This window comes from Mustela erminea, chromosome 5 (genome assembly GCF_009829155.1).
Source record: "Mustela erminea isolate mMusErm1 chromosome 5, mMusErm1.Pri, whole genome shotgun sequence".
NCBI lineage: Eukaryota > Metazoa > Chordata > Mammalia > Carnivora > Mustelidae > Mustela > Mustela erminea.
The window spans coordinates 37,748,979-37,765,125 of NC_045618.1; the positions used below are offsets into that span (position 1 = coordinate 37,748,979).

Genomic DNA, 16,147 nt, shown 5'->3' on the forward strand with positions numbered 1-16,147 from the left:
TTTTCAAAACAAAATGGATTTTCTTCCTACCTTTTCTACTTGAGACACCTCATTGACTTCCCAAATTCAACCTGTATTATCATTACTTTCTGTTTATTTTTTTTCCTCAACCTCCATGTCAGAAACTTGGCCCAACAGTGCTTTGTTTATGAAATGTTTCCTGAATCTTATCTTTCTTCATTGGTGTTATATGCTTGGTCCACATTCAGTTTCATGCACATATTGCTGGAAATGTCCTAGGTTCTTTCTGTGAGTCTAAGCTGTCCCCAATCTACTTATTCAACAGAATATTTCCAAACTGATTTTCCTCAGACATGCTTTCCTAACATCAACCAACCTCGGCAACTCTCTATTTCTTACTCTGGTTCAGGTAAGGGAATCTTGGAAATAAAATTAAAATGGAAAATTGAGATGAGTTTTCAGAAAGTAATATGCTCAAGAAATAATAGCAGTATATATTTTACAAATAAAATATTCACATTTACTATATATTATGCACCTGTATTTATTAGAAAAAAAAGAATAAACAAAAATATTAAAATCATGGATATCTATACCAACCGGTAATGGATAAAGAGGCACATCGACTTGACCCAGGAAATCATCTCTTGTCTACAAGAAAAAGAAAAAAAAATAAGATTAGTAGTATGCTCAATGTATTTAGAAAAAAATTAATGAGGGATGCCTGTGTGGCTCAGTCAGTTAAGCATCTGCCTTCAGCTCAGGTCATGATACCAGAGTCCTGAGATTGAGCCCCACATAGGGCTCTCTGCTCAGCAAGGAGTGGAGCCACTTTCTCCCTCAGCCTATCGCTCCTCTGCTAGTGCTGCTTGTTCGCTCTCTCTCTCTCTCTCTCTCTGACAAATAAATAAGTAAAATCTTTAAATAAAAAAGAAAAGAAAAAAATTGATGAGCTACTGTCATCATTCACAAAAAATGTAGAAGTCTTTTATTGTTTAACCCTACGTGATATCAAAGGAAAATAAAAGGGAATATGGTACAATTTGTGATAATGGCAGGATAGAGTATTTTAGACTGATCCTTTTGCAGATAATAATTATATACTCTGAAGAAATATAAAAACTGTTTGAAAGCATTACAGAGTTACAAGCAAGTGGAAACTGAGGGGAGTTGATCTTTGAAAGAAGAAACTGTATTGTGTAGGATTCATATTTCTATGGCTTTTTACCTGATAGTAGTTCAGAGTACTTGACAGTTCATATGGTGGTATGATTATTACTCAAGCAGAAATATGACATCTTATTCATTTGGGGAGTATGAAGACCTAGTTTGAGGTTAACACCCTAACTAGAAAGTGAGGGGGACAATCTCTGAAAGACAGAAGCCAAAGAAGTCCCTCCAAATCTATACATAAACTCCACTCAAATTCTTAGCTGATTCCTGAACTTTATATATGAAAGCCAGCAGCTGGAGCACTGAGCATAGATTTCAGTTGCTGTTCACCTAAGGTCTTGAGATAGCATTTGGATTTCAGCTAAGTTAACAAATTGCTAGAACAAAAGACAACTCTTTCAGGGAAAGATGGTAAAATTGACTGTCTCAATCATTTCCCAAACACACTGTCCAGTATATAATAAAAAGTTACTAAATATGTGAAGAAACAGAAAAATGCGATCCAGTATCATAAGAAAAAGTCATTGATAGAAATTGGCCACAATATAAGCTGGATCTTGGAATTAGCAGACAGAAAATAAAGTCATGGGACGCCTGGGTGGCTCAGTCGGTTAAGCCACTGCCGTCAGCTCAGGCCATGATCCCAGGGTCCTAGGACTGAGTCCTGCATTGGGTTCCTTGCTCCACAGGGAGCCTGCTTCTCTCTCCACCTCTGCCTGCCACTCTGCCTGCTTGTGTGGCGCTCTCTCTCTCTCTCTCTCTTTGACAAACAAATAAATAAATAAATAAATTCTTAAAAAAAAAAAAAAGAAAAGAAAGTCATAATGAATGAGTGGAGGGGGAATTTCAGTAGTGAAATGGAAGCTGTAAAATTGAATCAAATGTAGACTTTGAAATATATATAGGATTGAAAAATATAATATCTGAATTAAAGATCACTGGAAGGGCTTAACATATGACTGGAGAAAAGTTCCACGAACTTTAAGGTACACCAAGAGAATTTATACAATGTGAAAAATAAAGAAGACTTCTGGAAAAATCTCATGCAGTCTGATATGTGTGTAACTGGAGTGCCAGAAAGAGAAGGGAGGGAGGAAGAGAGAGACTAGGAGAAAAAAAATATTGGAAGAAAAAAGTAGCCAGCTTCCCCAAACATTAACATCTTACATAACCATAGCACAATGATTAAAATCAGGAATAATATTTTTTTAGAGGAAATAGTAACACTTTCATATATTTAACCTTTTATTCTTAAGGTTTTAGTTAAAAATAAAAACCTATGTACATAACAGTGTCTGTCACCCATAACATTTATCAAAGTATTTAAAGTAACTTATGAAAAACCTTGTCCCTCCAATCCAAGTTCCCAGAGGGAAGCAGGGTTAACTGTTCGATAAACTTCTTTCAGATGTTTTCCTACATGTATCTGTCTACATGTCTTTTTAAAATTAAGTGTAATAAACATACATTATATTACTTTCAGTTATACAACATAGTGAATCAATATTTGTATATATTGCAAATAAGCACTACATAAGTTTACTTAACATCTATTACCATACACATTTTTTTTCTCTTATGATGGAACTTACAAGATTTGCTCTCTTAGCAGCTTTAAAATACACAATACAGTATTTTTTACAGTTGCCATGGTGTACATTACACTCTCATGACTAATTTATCTTATAACTGTAAGTTTATACCTTTTGACTCCCTTTACCCATTTCACTCACCTCCACCCCCTTCCTCTGGAAACTACCAATTTGATCTCTGTATCCAAGAGTTAGTTTGTTTTTTGTTTTTTAGATTTCACAAATAAATGAAATCATATGGTATTTGTCAGACTTATTTCACTTAGCATAATACCCTCAGGGTTCATCCATGTTGTTGTAAATGATAAAATTTCACTTTTTGCTGAATAATATTCCATATATATATATATATATATATATATATATATATATATATCTCCATATATACAATTAAACCATCTTCTTTATCTGTTCATCCACTGATGGACTCTTATGTTGTTTCCACTGTTTAGCTATTGTAAATAATGTTGCAGTGCAATGGAGGTACAGATATACTTTCAAGTTAGTGTTGTCATTTTCTTTGGAAAAGTACCCAGCAGTGGAATTCCTGGATCATATGGTAGTTTTGTTTTTAATTTTTTGAAGAACTGCCATACTGCTTTCCATATTGGCTGTACCAATATACATTCCCATTAACAAAGCAAAAGGGTTCCTTTTTCTACACACCCTCACCAGCACTTGTTATTTCTTGTCTTTTTGATATTAGCCCTTCTGACAGGTGTGTGGTGATATATGATGTGGTCTTCATCTGTACTTCCTTGAAGATGAATAGTGTTGAACATCTCTCCATGGGTCTGTTGGCCATATGTATGTTTTGTCTGGGAAAATGTCCGTTCAGATCCTCTGCTCGTTTTTTGAATTAGATGGTTCATTTACTATTGAATTGTATGAAAAACCAGGAATGGTATTAGCTATTCTACAGACCTGATTCAAATCTCACCGATTATCCCAATAATTTTACTCCAGAATCCAATTCAGGATTGCACACTGCACAAAGTTATCATGTCTCCTTAATGCCCTTTAATCTGGAAAGTACCCTCAGTCTCTTTTTGTCTTTCATGTTTTTGACTCTTATGAAGAATAATGTCCAGTTATAGAATGTCCATCAATTTGGGTTCATGTAATATTTCTTCATGGTTGAATTTAGGTTATGCATTTTTTTGCAAGAATACCATAAAAGTAATATTGGGACTTTTCTCAGTGCATCATGTCAATAGTCAATAAACACTGGAATCTTATACATTATGAACAGCTAGGGACCACTAAATATTTAAGGACAGTCTGTAACATGAAAAACAGAGACTTAAATGCCTTCACCCAAATAAAGCAAACAGAAAGAAGTGAGTCAGAGGACTCAGAATCATGTCAGACTACAGGAGAAATCCTTTAGAAAAACTGTAATTAACATTCTCAGAGGTAAAAGATGAAGCATCTGTCAAACAGAATAGGAAGTTATGAAAAAAGCAGCACTTAGAGAACAAAAAAAGAGCTGTTGGGAATTAAAGATATAACCGAAATCAAAAGTTTGATACAGAGTTGGAAAATAGAGTTTAAAAAAATTCTCACAAAGTAGAACTAAATGACAAAAGAAAAGACTTCTTCCCAAAATAAGGGAATTACAGGACAAATTTAACTCCACATCTAAATAACAGGCATTCCAGAGAGAAAAAAGAAAAGGGAAGAAATTATCTTCGAAGAAGCATTTTTTTAAAACTTCCCCTAAATTCAAACAAATGAATTTTGAGAGTGAAAGGTCCCACTGAGTGTTAGGCAAAATCCATGAAAAAACATGCACAGTAAGGCATATCACAGTGACATTTCAGGGTATCAGATACAAAGAAATTCTAAGCTTTTAGAGCTAGAGAGACACAAAACGGATTATACACAAAACTGAAAACAATAGAATAATGTCTTTTAAATAATGGGAGAAAAATACTTCCTACATTGAATTTGATACCCAGCCAAAATATCTTCTTTAATAATGAAGATAAAATAAAGAGATTTTCAGACGCTGGTGTTCTTAGTAAGGTAACAGAGGACACATTCCACCAAAATAAGGGAGTACATCATAGTAAGGGAAGATGCAGGAGATTCAAGACAGGAGATGAGAAAAGAGGATTTCCCAAAAGATGGGGAAGGGAACTTTCAGAATAACAATAGTGTAAGATCTATAGAAAAAATAGTGCATACTGGAGCTGGAGGATGGATGGCTATAAGAAGGATGCTTCCAGAACAGAAATACCAGATCTGTCTAATAGGATTTTGTTAGAATGAAATAAGATAATATACACACAGTGCTTTGCATAATACCCAGCTTGCAATAAGCATTCAATAAATGTTAGTTGTACTTGGAATGCTGGATTCTGTAATGAGGCCCCTGTTCCTCTTCTGATAAAACAGTCTGTAGACATTTCAAACAGGTTCATACAATGAAAGGAGCATGCCTGGAGACTGAAGCCTAGTAAATTAGCTTAGTATAGGGCTGTATTTCTATTTTAGAACTTGAGATGATAATTTTTGAAATGGACAAGTTAGCTTTTAGTTATAACCTTCAAGGCTGTTCTATGGTATGGTTCTTTTTTCCTGTTTTTATTGCAACTAGATGTCACACTCTGTAAATCCGAGCTTTAAGAAGCTATAAATAGGTGAGAAAGTAAAATACAACAAAATATAGTAAAATCCTAACCAGGATGACTGAGGAATAAGTTTTTTTGGTTAACTGAAAGATCTAATTAACTTAGTTTAGTATTTACCAGATAAAAAAATAAACCACTTTATTTTTCTTTTTGGTTTTTGTCTTACTGAATAGCCTTGCCCTTAGTAAACTGAACAGAGAAAATATCTACCTGATTGATAATTAATGATCTTTCAGGGCTTCAAAAACATGGTTGTGGTCAATCATCACTGGAGTCCACACAGATATTGAACAGGATTTCTCAACCTGGGCACTACTGACAATATGAGCCAAATAATTTTTTTGTTGTGGGGGCTGACCTAGCAACACTCTTGGACTCTACCCACTAGATGTCAGCACCCCCCTCCACCAGCTGTGACAACCAAACATGACTCCTGCCATTGTCAAATGTCCCGTGGGTGGCTGTCCCAGGTTGAGAGCCATTGCTAAAGATATCAAACAGAATGTCTCCAACAGTGAGTAAAAGACCCTCCCTCTTCAAATAACACCTTTATTGAGATTCTTATAATATACAATTTACCGACTTAAAGTATACAATCAATTTTAGAACACTTTTGTCATTCCAAAAAGAAAATACATACGTATTAGCTATCACTCCCTATCCGCCCCGCCCCTGCCTTAGCCCTAAGAAACCATCAATCTACTTTCTGTCTTGATGGATTTGCCTATACTGGACACTTCATATAAAAGGAGTCACATAATCTATGATCCTTTATGACTGGCATCTTTCCCTTACAATAATGTTTTCAAGGTTCATTCACATTGTAGCAAGTATCACTACTTCATTCCCTTTTGAATTTGAATATTATATTTCATGGATATATCATATTATTTGTCTATTAATCAGCTGGTTGACATTTGGGTTGTTCCCATTTTTTTGGCTATTATAAAAAATGCTGCTATGAACATTCAAGTACAAGTTTTTGTGCTGACATGTTTTCATTTCTCTTGGGTATATTCTTTGGGAATAAAATAATTGGATCATGTGGTAACTCCGTTTAATCTTTTTAGGAACTGCCATACTTTCCGAAGTAACTATACCATTTTCTATTTCCACCACCACTGTATGAGGGCCCTGATTTCTCCATATCTTTAACAACTCTTATTATTACCTAATGTTTTGATACAGCTTTCTTAGTCAGTATGAAGTAGTAACTCATTGATTCTTTCTGCATTTCCCTGACAGGCAATGACGTTGGACAGCTTTCCATGTACTTATTGTGCTCCTTATTTCTCAAAATCTCTTAACTTAGAAATCTTCCCTTCTGATTCAGTGTGCATTGCAGACGCAGCGCCTGTCCCTGTGGAACAGAAAGAAACCATCTCGTTCCAAATATTGCTCCGTGTTCCTTGTTTGCTGATTGCATTTTGTGAACAAAAGCATAGAACAAAAATCCCATTTAATGAAAATTTCCTTGTCTCAAGTTTTTTTTTTAAACCTTCATTGTTTTATTTTAGTCCAAAACAGCTTCATGGAATTGGTGATTTTTTTCTGTGAGGTAACTGAGAGAGGACTTGTGGACTCTGTGGCTCCCGCCGCAAGGCTGTGCTGCCCCGGGGAGGGGTTTCCAAATGTTACAGCCCCACTGTTGGGGTTCAGAGTCGTTTAGGGTCCTTGCTGTCTGCAGATAGAGACCCAGGGAGCCTCGCGGACATCCTGTTAACCTGTTTGCTCTGCTTTTCGGACTAGCCTGCGTGTGAACCTGGACATGGGCAAGATTGTGTACAGCTGGGTGATTCGGAGGGACTCGAAAATCCCCGGGACGGTGGTTCGTTCCAGCACCATCCCTGAGCAGCTGGGCAGGATTTCTTACCTACTCACAGACAAGACAGGTGAGCTGTTTCCTGGAGCTTCTCGGGCTTCCCAGTGAGAGGCAGCGCGTGCATTCTCTTCCTGGAGATCTTAGAGATGGATGCTTGCTGCTGTTTTATTCTCTTCAGCTTTTGAGGAATGTTGATTTTTTTTTTGGTGACGATTGTCCTCACCGTCAAGCAGCAAAGCCTTACCCGGTATAATTAGGCTCAAAGCACTTCTCGGGGCGCTCACAGAGGGTGGTCTAGTGAACCTTCAACCTCATCTTGGGAGGGAGGCATTTTTAGCCCCGTTTTACAGATGAGGAAACGAAGCACGGGGAGGTTGGCTGCCGTGTCAGAAGCGCAGGGTGACCAAGCAGGCTTCGAGTCCTCATCGCCGCACCCCAGAACACTGCCCTGCAGTTTGCTTTCAGAGTGGCTAAGAGCAAGGACGGGGAGTGGGGACACCTGGGTTGAGCTTCCTCTCTACCACTGAGTGACCGTGGGACAAAAGCGAGTCTGTTGCAAACATCTGGTGGCTCAGCCCATCAGAGAAAAATGAGGTTTCAGGAAGGAACAGAACCAGAAGATTTCTGGATATGTCTGCTTCAGAGCCCCTGGGGTAGCCGCTGTAGGACTCCCTCAGTGGGGGCGAACCTGACTCTGTTCATCTTCTGTCCATGTATCCGTCTGCCCAGGAGGTGTTGGTATAGAAAAACACCTTTAAAAACTTCTTGCAAGGCATCTTCCTTCTTCAAAATAAGTGATCTGAAATGAGTTTCTTAACTTCTACTTAAATGAAAAGGTCCCAAAGAACTATATTTCTAATATTAGAATGAATAAATTTTTCAAACTAAAAGTCAATATACATGGTCTGAAGAGATGGAGAATATGAAACTGGGAATTATCCTGGAAAGTCTGGGACATATGGTTGCTATAAATATAGGACAATTAGGGGTTCTTTTTCCATTTACAAAGAAAAAGTAATAGTTTTGAATTCATTCCTATGAAAACAAGTCAGTCTGTGATGTTCATTAATGTTTCTCTAGCCAACCAATTGTTCCAAATTCTGAATATCAAGCATTTCCTTGCAAGAGTTATTACCTATATTTGAACTGTATGTGGCTTACTTTATAAAGTAAATCTGCATTTAGTAAAATATAAGTAATTTTAAAACACCTGAAATCTGGGGTGCCTGGGTGGCTCAGTGGGTTAAAGCCTCTGCCTTCGGCTCAGGTCATGATCTCAGGGTACTGGGATGGAGCCCCACATCAGGCTCTCTGCTCAGCAGGGAGCCTGCTTCCTCCTTTCTCTCTGCCTGCCTCTCTGCCTACTTGAGATCTGTGTCTGTCAAATAAATAAATAAAATCTTAAAAAAAAAAAAAACCCTGAAATCTGTGTAAGAATTTAGAACAGCAGGTGATTTTAAGCAGGACCATCTGTACTAGGCACAGCTCTGTCAGTAAATAATACTTTTTCTTACATTTCAAAGATACAAATTTCAGTTTCTTAAAACAATTTTTAGAATATAAAAAAAGAAAAATCCAAATTGCTCTTTTGCAAAACTTCAATTACAACTATAGATGCCTCTAAGTTTAGAAGGACAGACTATTATTAACTTTGATAAGGCTGCATAGCAGTTGAATTTCTGCTTTAAGAGAACCCAATGTTAAAAAAATCAGAAATTTAAAAACAAAGTGTCACAGCTTTGAAGAATACTGAATACTTGCCTTTAAAAAGTTTCCATTAAATTGAAGTTAGAAATAATTTCCAGGGCAAATCTATGTATGAAGCAAAATAATAAAGGAAGACTCACTTCCTTACAATCAAAGCTAAACAACATAGCCAAAGTTTCTTTTGCTATAATAGCCAACTTTTACTTTCAATTATATTTTTTAATCAGTGAAAATAAATTTTATACATGAATAAAAATAATTTTATACATGAATAACTTTATATAAATATATCATAGTTTTAGTTTGCAGACTTAGCCATCAGCACTTTTTTTTTTAAATCAAGCTGATCTTCTAAAGTAATTTTAAGACAAAGGTAAAGCATGCAGAGGATACAAAATTAAAAGGAAAAGGGTTTCCAGCCTCCAACTATCTAATTCTACCCTCCATCTTTCCAAGAGTCAGTAGTTGCTATTTTGTGTGTTTGGTGTGTTTGGGTCTGAAACTATTCAGAGTTTTCTTTGACATACTGTTATGCATCTTGCTTTATTTTCTCTTCAACAGTATCTTTAGGGCTTTGTCCAATATCAGATCGTGTAGAGACACTTTACCTGTGGCTATATAGTATGCCACTGTATAGAATACCAAAATTTATTTCACTAGTTCCCTATTGATAGATATTCAATGGTTTCTAATCTTTTTTCTGTTATAAACAATGCCTCAAACAATGCCTCTATTTTTTATATTGCATATATACCTGAGAAAATTTTCGTTCTGTGTAATAATAAAGATGACAGTAGATTAATCTGAACTAATCTGAAGTGCAAACAGATCTCAGTGACTGACTGGCTATTACAGAAGGGAACGGTGTCCAGAGTGAGCCAAAACCGCATATAAATTTTCAAAGATCAAAAATTCAAGATTAAAAGTGTGCATTTGAATCAACAGTGCCAACAACTTGCTCAGTGCCAATAACTCCTGTCTTCACATAGCTATATTCAAATTGTCTATGTGCGAATGTCTTGACTCTTCTGTGTAGATCACTGAAACTCTAAAAAAATGAATTGAAGTGGGTAGAAAAAAAGAAACAATAAATTCATAGCTATAAAAATGTTTAAACTGGGGATGCCTGGGTAGCTCAGTCGGATAAGCATCTGAGTCTTGGTGCCTGCTCAGGCCTTGATCTCAGGGTTGTGAGTTCAAGCCTCGCATTGGGCTCTACACCGGGTGTGGAGCCTACTTGAAAGAAAGAAAGAAAGAAAGAGGGAGAGAGAGAGGGAGGAATTAAAATGTTCAAACTCTTGTTAATCATATTTAAATTAAGTCAAGAGATCAAGAGATATTCCACAGATCATAAAAGATGAGAGTAAAAAGCTCTGAAGCTGAAACAATAACCTAAAACCTCTTTCTATAAGGTAAATTTAAACTTTTATTCTATTATTTATGTTAAGACAATAAATATTTTCTTGAACACATGAAAAATTGACATCTTGACAAAGCTCATGTGAATATCTGAGGAAAGTAAGTAAAACTTTTTTTTTAAGATTTTTTATTTATCTATTTGACAGACAGAGATCCCAAGTAGGCAGAGAGGCAGGCAGAGAGGAGGAAGCAGATTCCCTGCTGAGCAGGGAGCTGGATGCGGGCTTGATCCCAGGACCCTGAGATCATGACCTGAGCTGAAGGCAGAGGCTTAACGCACTGAGCCACCCAGGACGCTCCAAGTAAGGAAAACTTTTAAGAACGAACCCATGTATAGCATTTTTTTAAAAATGAGGGACCATATATTTTCTGCTTCCAAAATTCTGTTAAAAAAGAACTATTATTATTATTTTTTTAAAACTTCTATTTTTAATGAACATCCTTTCCCCCACAATCCATACTACATAGATTCGTATATCTTAGATGTTATAAATTTTAAAAAGATCATAAAAATGACTCTAACTTGAGCTTTCCTATTTCCTAGCATGTGCAGATCTTGTCAACTAGAGCTGCATGGGTATAGCCTCTGCCTTCTTCCTTCCACACTGACTCACGCTGACCTGCTTATTTTAAATGTTTTTCTGGAAGCTCAAGATTTATTGATTCCATCTTTTTAGTATGTTGAGGGGGAAATGGTGTTAGCTAAACAAACAGTATAATCTGATCTAGGCTATAAAATCACAGTGCTATGGAAACTGGATGTCTTTGCTTAAAGCAAACATTCAACGTCCCATGCTTGTAATCTGCTCAGCCAGCCGGCCCGCCAGCCAGCCTGTCTGCTAGATTTAACTCTAAGACACACACAGTTCTTGTTCTTTGACAATAGCCTCATACTGCTTGAAAATTTGGCTACACGTGTTCTACAGCCTTTAGCAACTCTCATATTTTTAAAGGGATTTTTACCTAATAGGCGGGGGTAGGAAGTTAGGAGAGGCCACTGTCCAGATCAGTTTCGGTTTGAACCATTCTCTGAATTTCAGTTTCCGTGGAGGTCTCCACATGATAACACATCACAAACGACAATTTACCTGGATACATTCCTCTATCTTCACATGCTGTAAAGTTTAGCTTATAATTTACTGTGAGGATTTTCAAATACAAAACCATTTTTTAAAAAATACGCTACTGAAGAGAAGGACTTTAAAGCAGACAAGAACAGGAATCAGACTGCGTTATCAAACCTGAACAGGATTTTATAATTATTTTCATAATTGAGCTTTAATATATCCAACATACTTTTTAAGATTTTTTTATTTTTTTAAAGATTTTATTTATTTATTTGACAGAGAGACATAGTGAGAAAAGGAACATAAGCAGGGGGAATGGGAGAGGAAGAAGCAGGCTCCCAGTTGAGCAGGGAGCCCGGTGTGGGGCTTGATCCCAGGACACTGCGATCATGACCTGAGCTGAAGGCAGAGGCTTAACCAACTGAGCCACCCAGCGCCCCTCTTTTTTTTTTTTAAGATTTTATTTATTTATTTCCAACATACTTTTATAAGCAATTTATATTGCTTGCCTCTAAACCAAAGGACTATAGAAGATAAGAAAGTTTTGCATTTATTACAACTTTCTGTCCCCTTTACAAAAGGCGAAAGGCTCATCAATTTTCTCCATTGTTTCAAATTTATATTTCCAAGCAAAGGAAAATCACAAGAGGACTAAATGTATAAAGTTATAGTTTAACCAGGAAATACCTACTACTAGATAACTGATAAAAGGGACAAGGCTCTTCCTTCTAGAAAAAAAATATGGATTTTTGACTGAAAATAAACAGACACACAGATTCATCTTTCTGAGCTCCAATAAATTATGTTACTACTTTTTTCTTTCTAGGACTGTCTGCCCAGCTATTAGGGAATTTAAAAAGGGTAAACTTTTGGGACGCCTGGGTGGCTCAGTGGGTTAAAGCCTATGTCTTCGGCTCAGGTCATGCTCCCAGGGTCCTGGGATTGAGCCCCACATGGGGCTTTCTGCTCCACGGGGAGTCTGCTTCCTCCTCTCTCTCTGCCTGCCTCTCTGCCTACTTGTGATCTCTGTCTGACAAATAAATAAATAAAATCTTTTTTTTTTTTAAAAAGGGTAAACTTTTGAAGAGACTGAAGCTAATAATCTCAGATAGAATTCTGTAGTCTAAATGAGAAACGAGTAGATGACTTCTACTGTTGAGAAAGATCTAGTGACTTTAATTCTAAATCTAAATCTCAGATATTAATTTAAAAACAAGTAAGTGGGAGGAGATGAATTAAAATCATCACTTTAAAATGGCTCAAGGGAAGCCAGGGTGCCTGGGGAAGTAGTTTAGAGGCTTCTGCTTCCAGCCTTAATCTAGAGTTTCCAAGGATTTGAGTTGAGTTAGTCCACTCAAGTGGTTTTCACAGTTCTTACAAGTCCTCAAGTGTTACTCATGCTACGTCATCCAGTAGTCACATGGAGAGAACCACATCTCTGTTCAGTTTAATTTCTAAAGAAAACCAGGAAGAATAAACAATGATAACAGCTAAAGAAGAATAAGCAGGGCATCTAAATTTATCTATTGCTATCCTGCCTACTTCCAAATGGATTTGGCAGTTTGGAGTTAACACACAAGGTAAATTAAGACACTTCAAGATAACAGACAGAATTCCTCTAAAAGAAGCAAAAGGAGTCAGTTTCTTGCATTTCTTTTAGCTTACACTGCAAAAATAAAAATCTATTTCCTAATTATAACAATGTTCTTTTCAAAACTTTCGAAGACTTGCTATTGAATAAGTATCATTTCCCCAGTGTGTTCTGAAGAATCATAGATCTGCTGGATACTAAAAGAGGTCAAAGGTGGTCACAGACCTGGGAAACATTTGGTTAAACAAAACTCAAAAGTTCATTTCCTGTAGGACTTTAGAACTTCACTAGTGTGCATTGTGACAGCCTAAGAAATACAGCATGTGGTACTATATAAACTTATTTCCCAATGGGATGGGTTTATATGAGGTTATCTTGCAGACTGGGGAGGAACACATTTCAAAAATACTGGTCCAGAGGAAGAACTATAAATTCCTTAGCATGGAATGCTAGGTCTTTCCCAGCGCTTCCAATCTACCTTGCAGCCTCGTCTATTAATAGAAGACCCCCGATAGAGTGCTATGCTTTTGCTGAACAAATCCTCTATTTCTCCCTCTCAAACTCACTTATGCTTCCTGGAAGGTTTTTCTCTCTCTGCCTGTGTGAATTCTCCTTATGAGGCTCAGCTCAATGCCATTCTAATGAAGCTTTTCCTGATGAGATTAAATTGCTAATTTCCTCCTCTATACTTCTACTTTACTTGGATCTTTTAACATCTGTATTAACAGTTCTCTTCTACTCCAAAAAAAAAAAATTATTAAATTACTTTAAAAAATTTACATGGCCTGACTTACTAGAATATATCATCTTCATGTCACTTATTCCCTCCTTTATAAAAACTAGCTATTGAGACCACAGGATGTACTCTATGATATGGAGAGAACTTACTTAATAGCTCTAGCATTATGAAACCAAATCAGCAATGTGACAGGAAATGCTACAACACCCAGAGAAGATGGTTTCAGATTTTCCTTTTCAGACAATAGATAAAGTCCCACTTGCCCATTTCAAGAGGGTTGAACTTTGCTGGAGCAAAAATCCAAAGAGTTAAATGACCTGCTTGACTCCCTACAGTTTGATTGCCTTCTTCAATCTGGAACTGAATTTCGTTTTCTGCCACCAGTATGGTAACTTGGTAACGTTTGGGCTCCAGATCAGAATACTGCCCGTATTTTTCACTGCTTTGACTATGGCTATGTTCCCGGATCATTTACTGGATTTCCAGCCTCAGAAAACGGTTTTCAGCCAGTTTTCTTTGAGTTGTAAGGGGCTGTTTCCCTTAGGAAATGGTAGTATGACCTCTTCCCTACACAGTCTCTAGCCTTTCCCATCTGCTCCTGACCTTTTCTGCCTTTTAGGGACCATGAGCCATTCCCTCGCCCACCCTTGGCCTATGGAATCCACCACTTGCAATCTGCACACAGTTGATAAATCTTGACAGATAAAACATTTTGCACGAATCTGTAATTCAAGTTCCATGAGATTATAACCCTAATTTCCTATTAATACTATGACCAAGTTAAAAAAATACATCCATGAGGTGGAATCCACACTTGGATTCAGATGAAACTACCCCATTTAATAGTTTAAATATAACCTATGAATGTTTAAGAATGCTTAAAGGGAAGATTAAAAATAATCCCTAAGCTTTGCCTCATTGTGCGAGGCTTGCCAGGGTCTGGCTCATAGCAGGAAGTCGTTATTTTGCTAATTGGTCAATTGCTCCAGATTTTAGGTTAGTCACCTTTAGAGGTAACTGAATCTGAAATCTACATATGTTTCTTCAGTGCATTAAACAGCAGCTAGCATTAGTAGGTCTGGAGAATACCTGTGACAATTCAGGATTTATCAAAGTTTTCTGACTACTTGAATGATGTGAACCTCTTGCAAACTCTCAAGGCAAGCAGCCTTGAGGCTACAGTCATTTCAACTCTCTGATCCTTAATTTAAAACCGTTTTACATATTCTCCTGTCTTCCTCACATAGACTGGCCCATCAAAAGTTGGGATGATGTCTTCTATTCTTTTGTATTTCACAATAAAAAAAATTCTTTAAAATATAAGCTTGCTAGAGTTTCAGTAGTATTTTTCTTAATCAACAAATAATATTAATAAGCAGAAGCAAGGTACAGTGACTGGCAAATACTTTCAAAAGATTTATTATTAGTAAAATGAATATATTAAGAGAGGACCTGAAGAAACTGGCCCAAGAATATCTCTAAACAACAAAGAAAATAACTTATTATCAAATGATTCCCAATGTTTCTTGTCCTCCTCCTCCCCCTTGTTCTATTTTTTTTTTTTTTAAGATTTTATTTATTTGACAGAGAGACACGGTGAGGGAGGGAACAAAAGTAGGGAGAGCGGGAGAGGGAGAAGCAGGCTTCCTGCCGAGCAGGGAGCCCGATGCGGGGCTCCATCCCAGGACCCTGGGATCATGACCTGAGCCAAAAGCAGACCTTTACCAACTGAGCCACCGAGGTGCCCCTCCCTCCTTGTTCTTCTTCATTTTTTGTAAACTTTGGTAGAAGACTACTTATGTATTGGCAGAAAGAAATGATTTCTCTAACATCTTCTACCTTTTGAAATAATCTCTTCTACATTTTTAGAAAAAATTTCAGAAGTAGAAACTCATTATTCTTACGATTTGATTACCTGATCATTTGATCAAGTGTAAATTTAGCTGATCCATAAAGTTTTTGAAGTTACCCCCCCACGAGGGTTAAAAACTCATACAATTTTTATTGAAGAATATAATGTATCAATGAAAACAGAGGACCAAGGGAAAGGATGTGGGTCACTGTTGTTTAAGAAAATAAAAACTCAATGGATTCCTTTAAAACCAAAATTTCCTCACTTAAATAGCAGGTACCAGTGGAGAAAAATAAGGTCACTGAGATGTGGTTCCATTCCTTCTGCCATCACAGCTACCAAGAAGTGTAGCTTTAGGTGCCTTCCTCAATAGACTGGAGCACAGTCAAAGTTACAGGGGTATCAATGGCTTGAGGCTCAGAATGTAATGCTCTAGAGAAACCCTGTCCAATAGAACTTTGTGCAATAATGGAAGTACTGTGTATCTGTGCTGTTCAATGCAATAGCCAGTAGCTACTTGTGGCCACTGAGCACTTGAAGTATGTCTACTACGATAAGGTTCAGAATTTTAAAATTTGATTTCATTTC

At 36.9% G+C, this 16,147-nt stretch overlaps 1 protein-coding gene across 4 annotated transcripts in view; it reads right to left on the reverse strand.

Moving 5' to 3' along the window:
• Positions 1–16,147, reverse strand: part of NEDD4 (NEDD4 E3 ubiquitin protein ligase) — a 133,970-nt gene that overhangs the window by 38,054 nt on the left and 79,769 nt on the right. For all 4 annotated transcript variants that reach the window (XM_032342640.1, XM_032342641.1, XM_032342639.1 and 1 more), the window contains one exon: positions 562–612. In XM_032342640.1, coding sequence (XP_032198531.1) covers positions 562–612 — 51 coding nt within the window. The remainder of the gene's footprint in view (positions 1–561; positions 613–16,147) is intronic.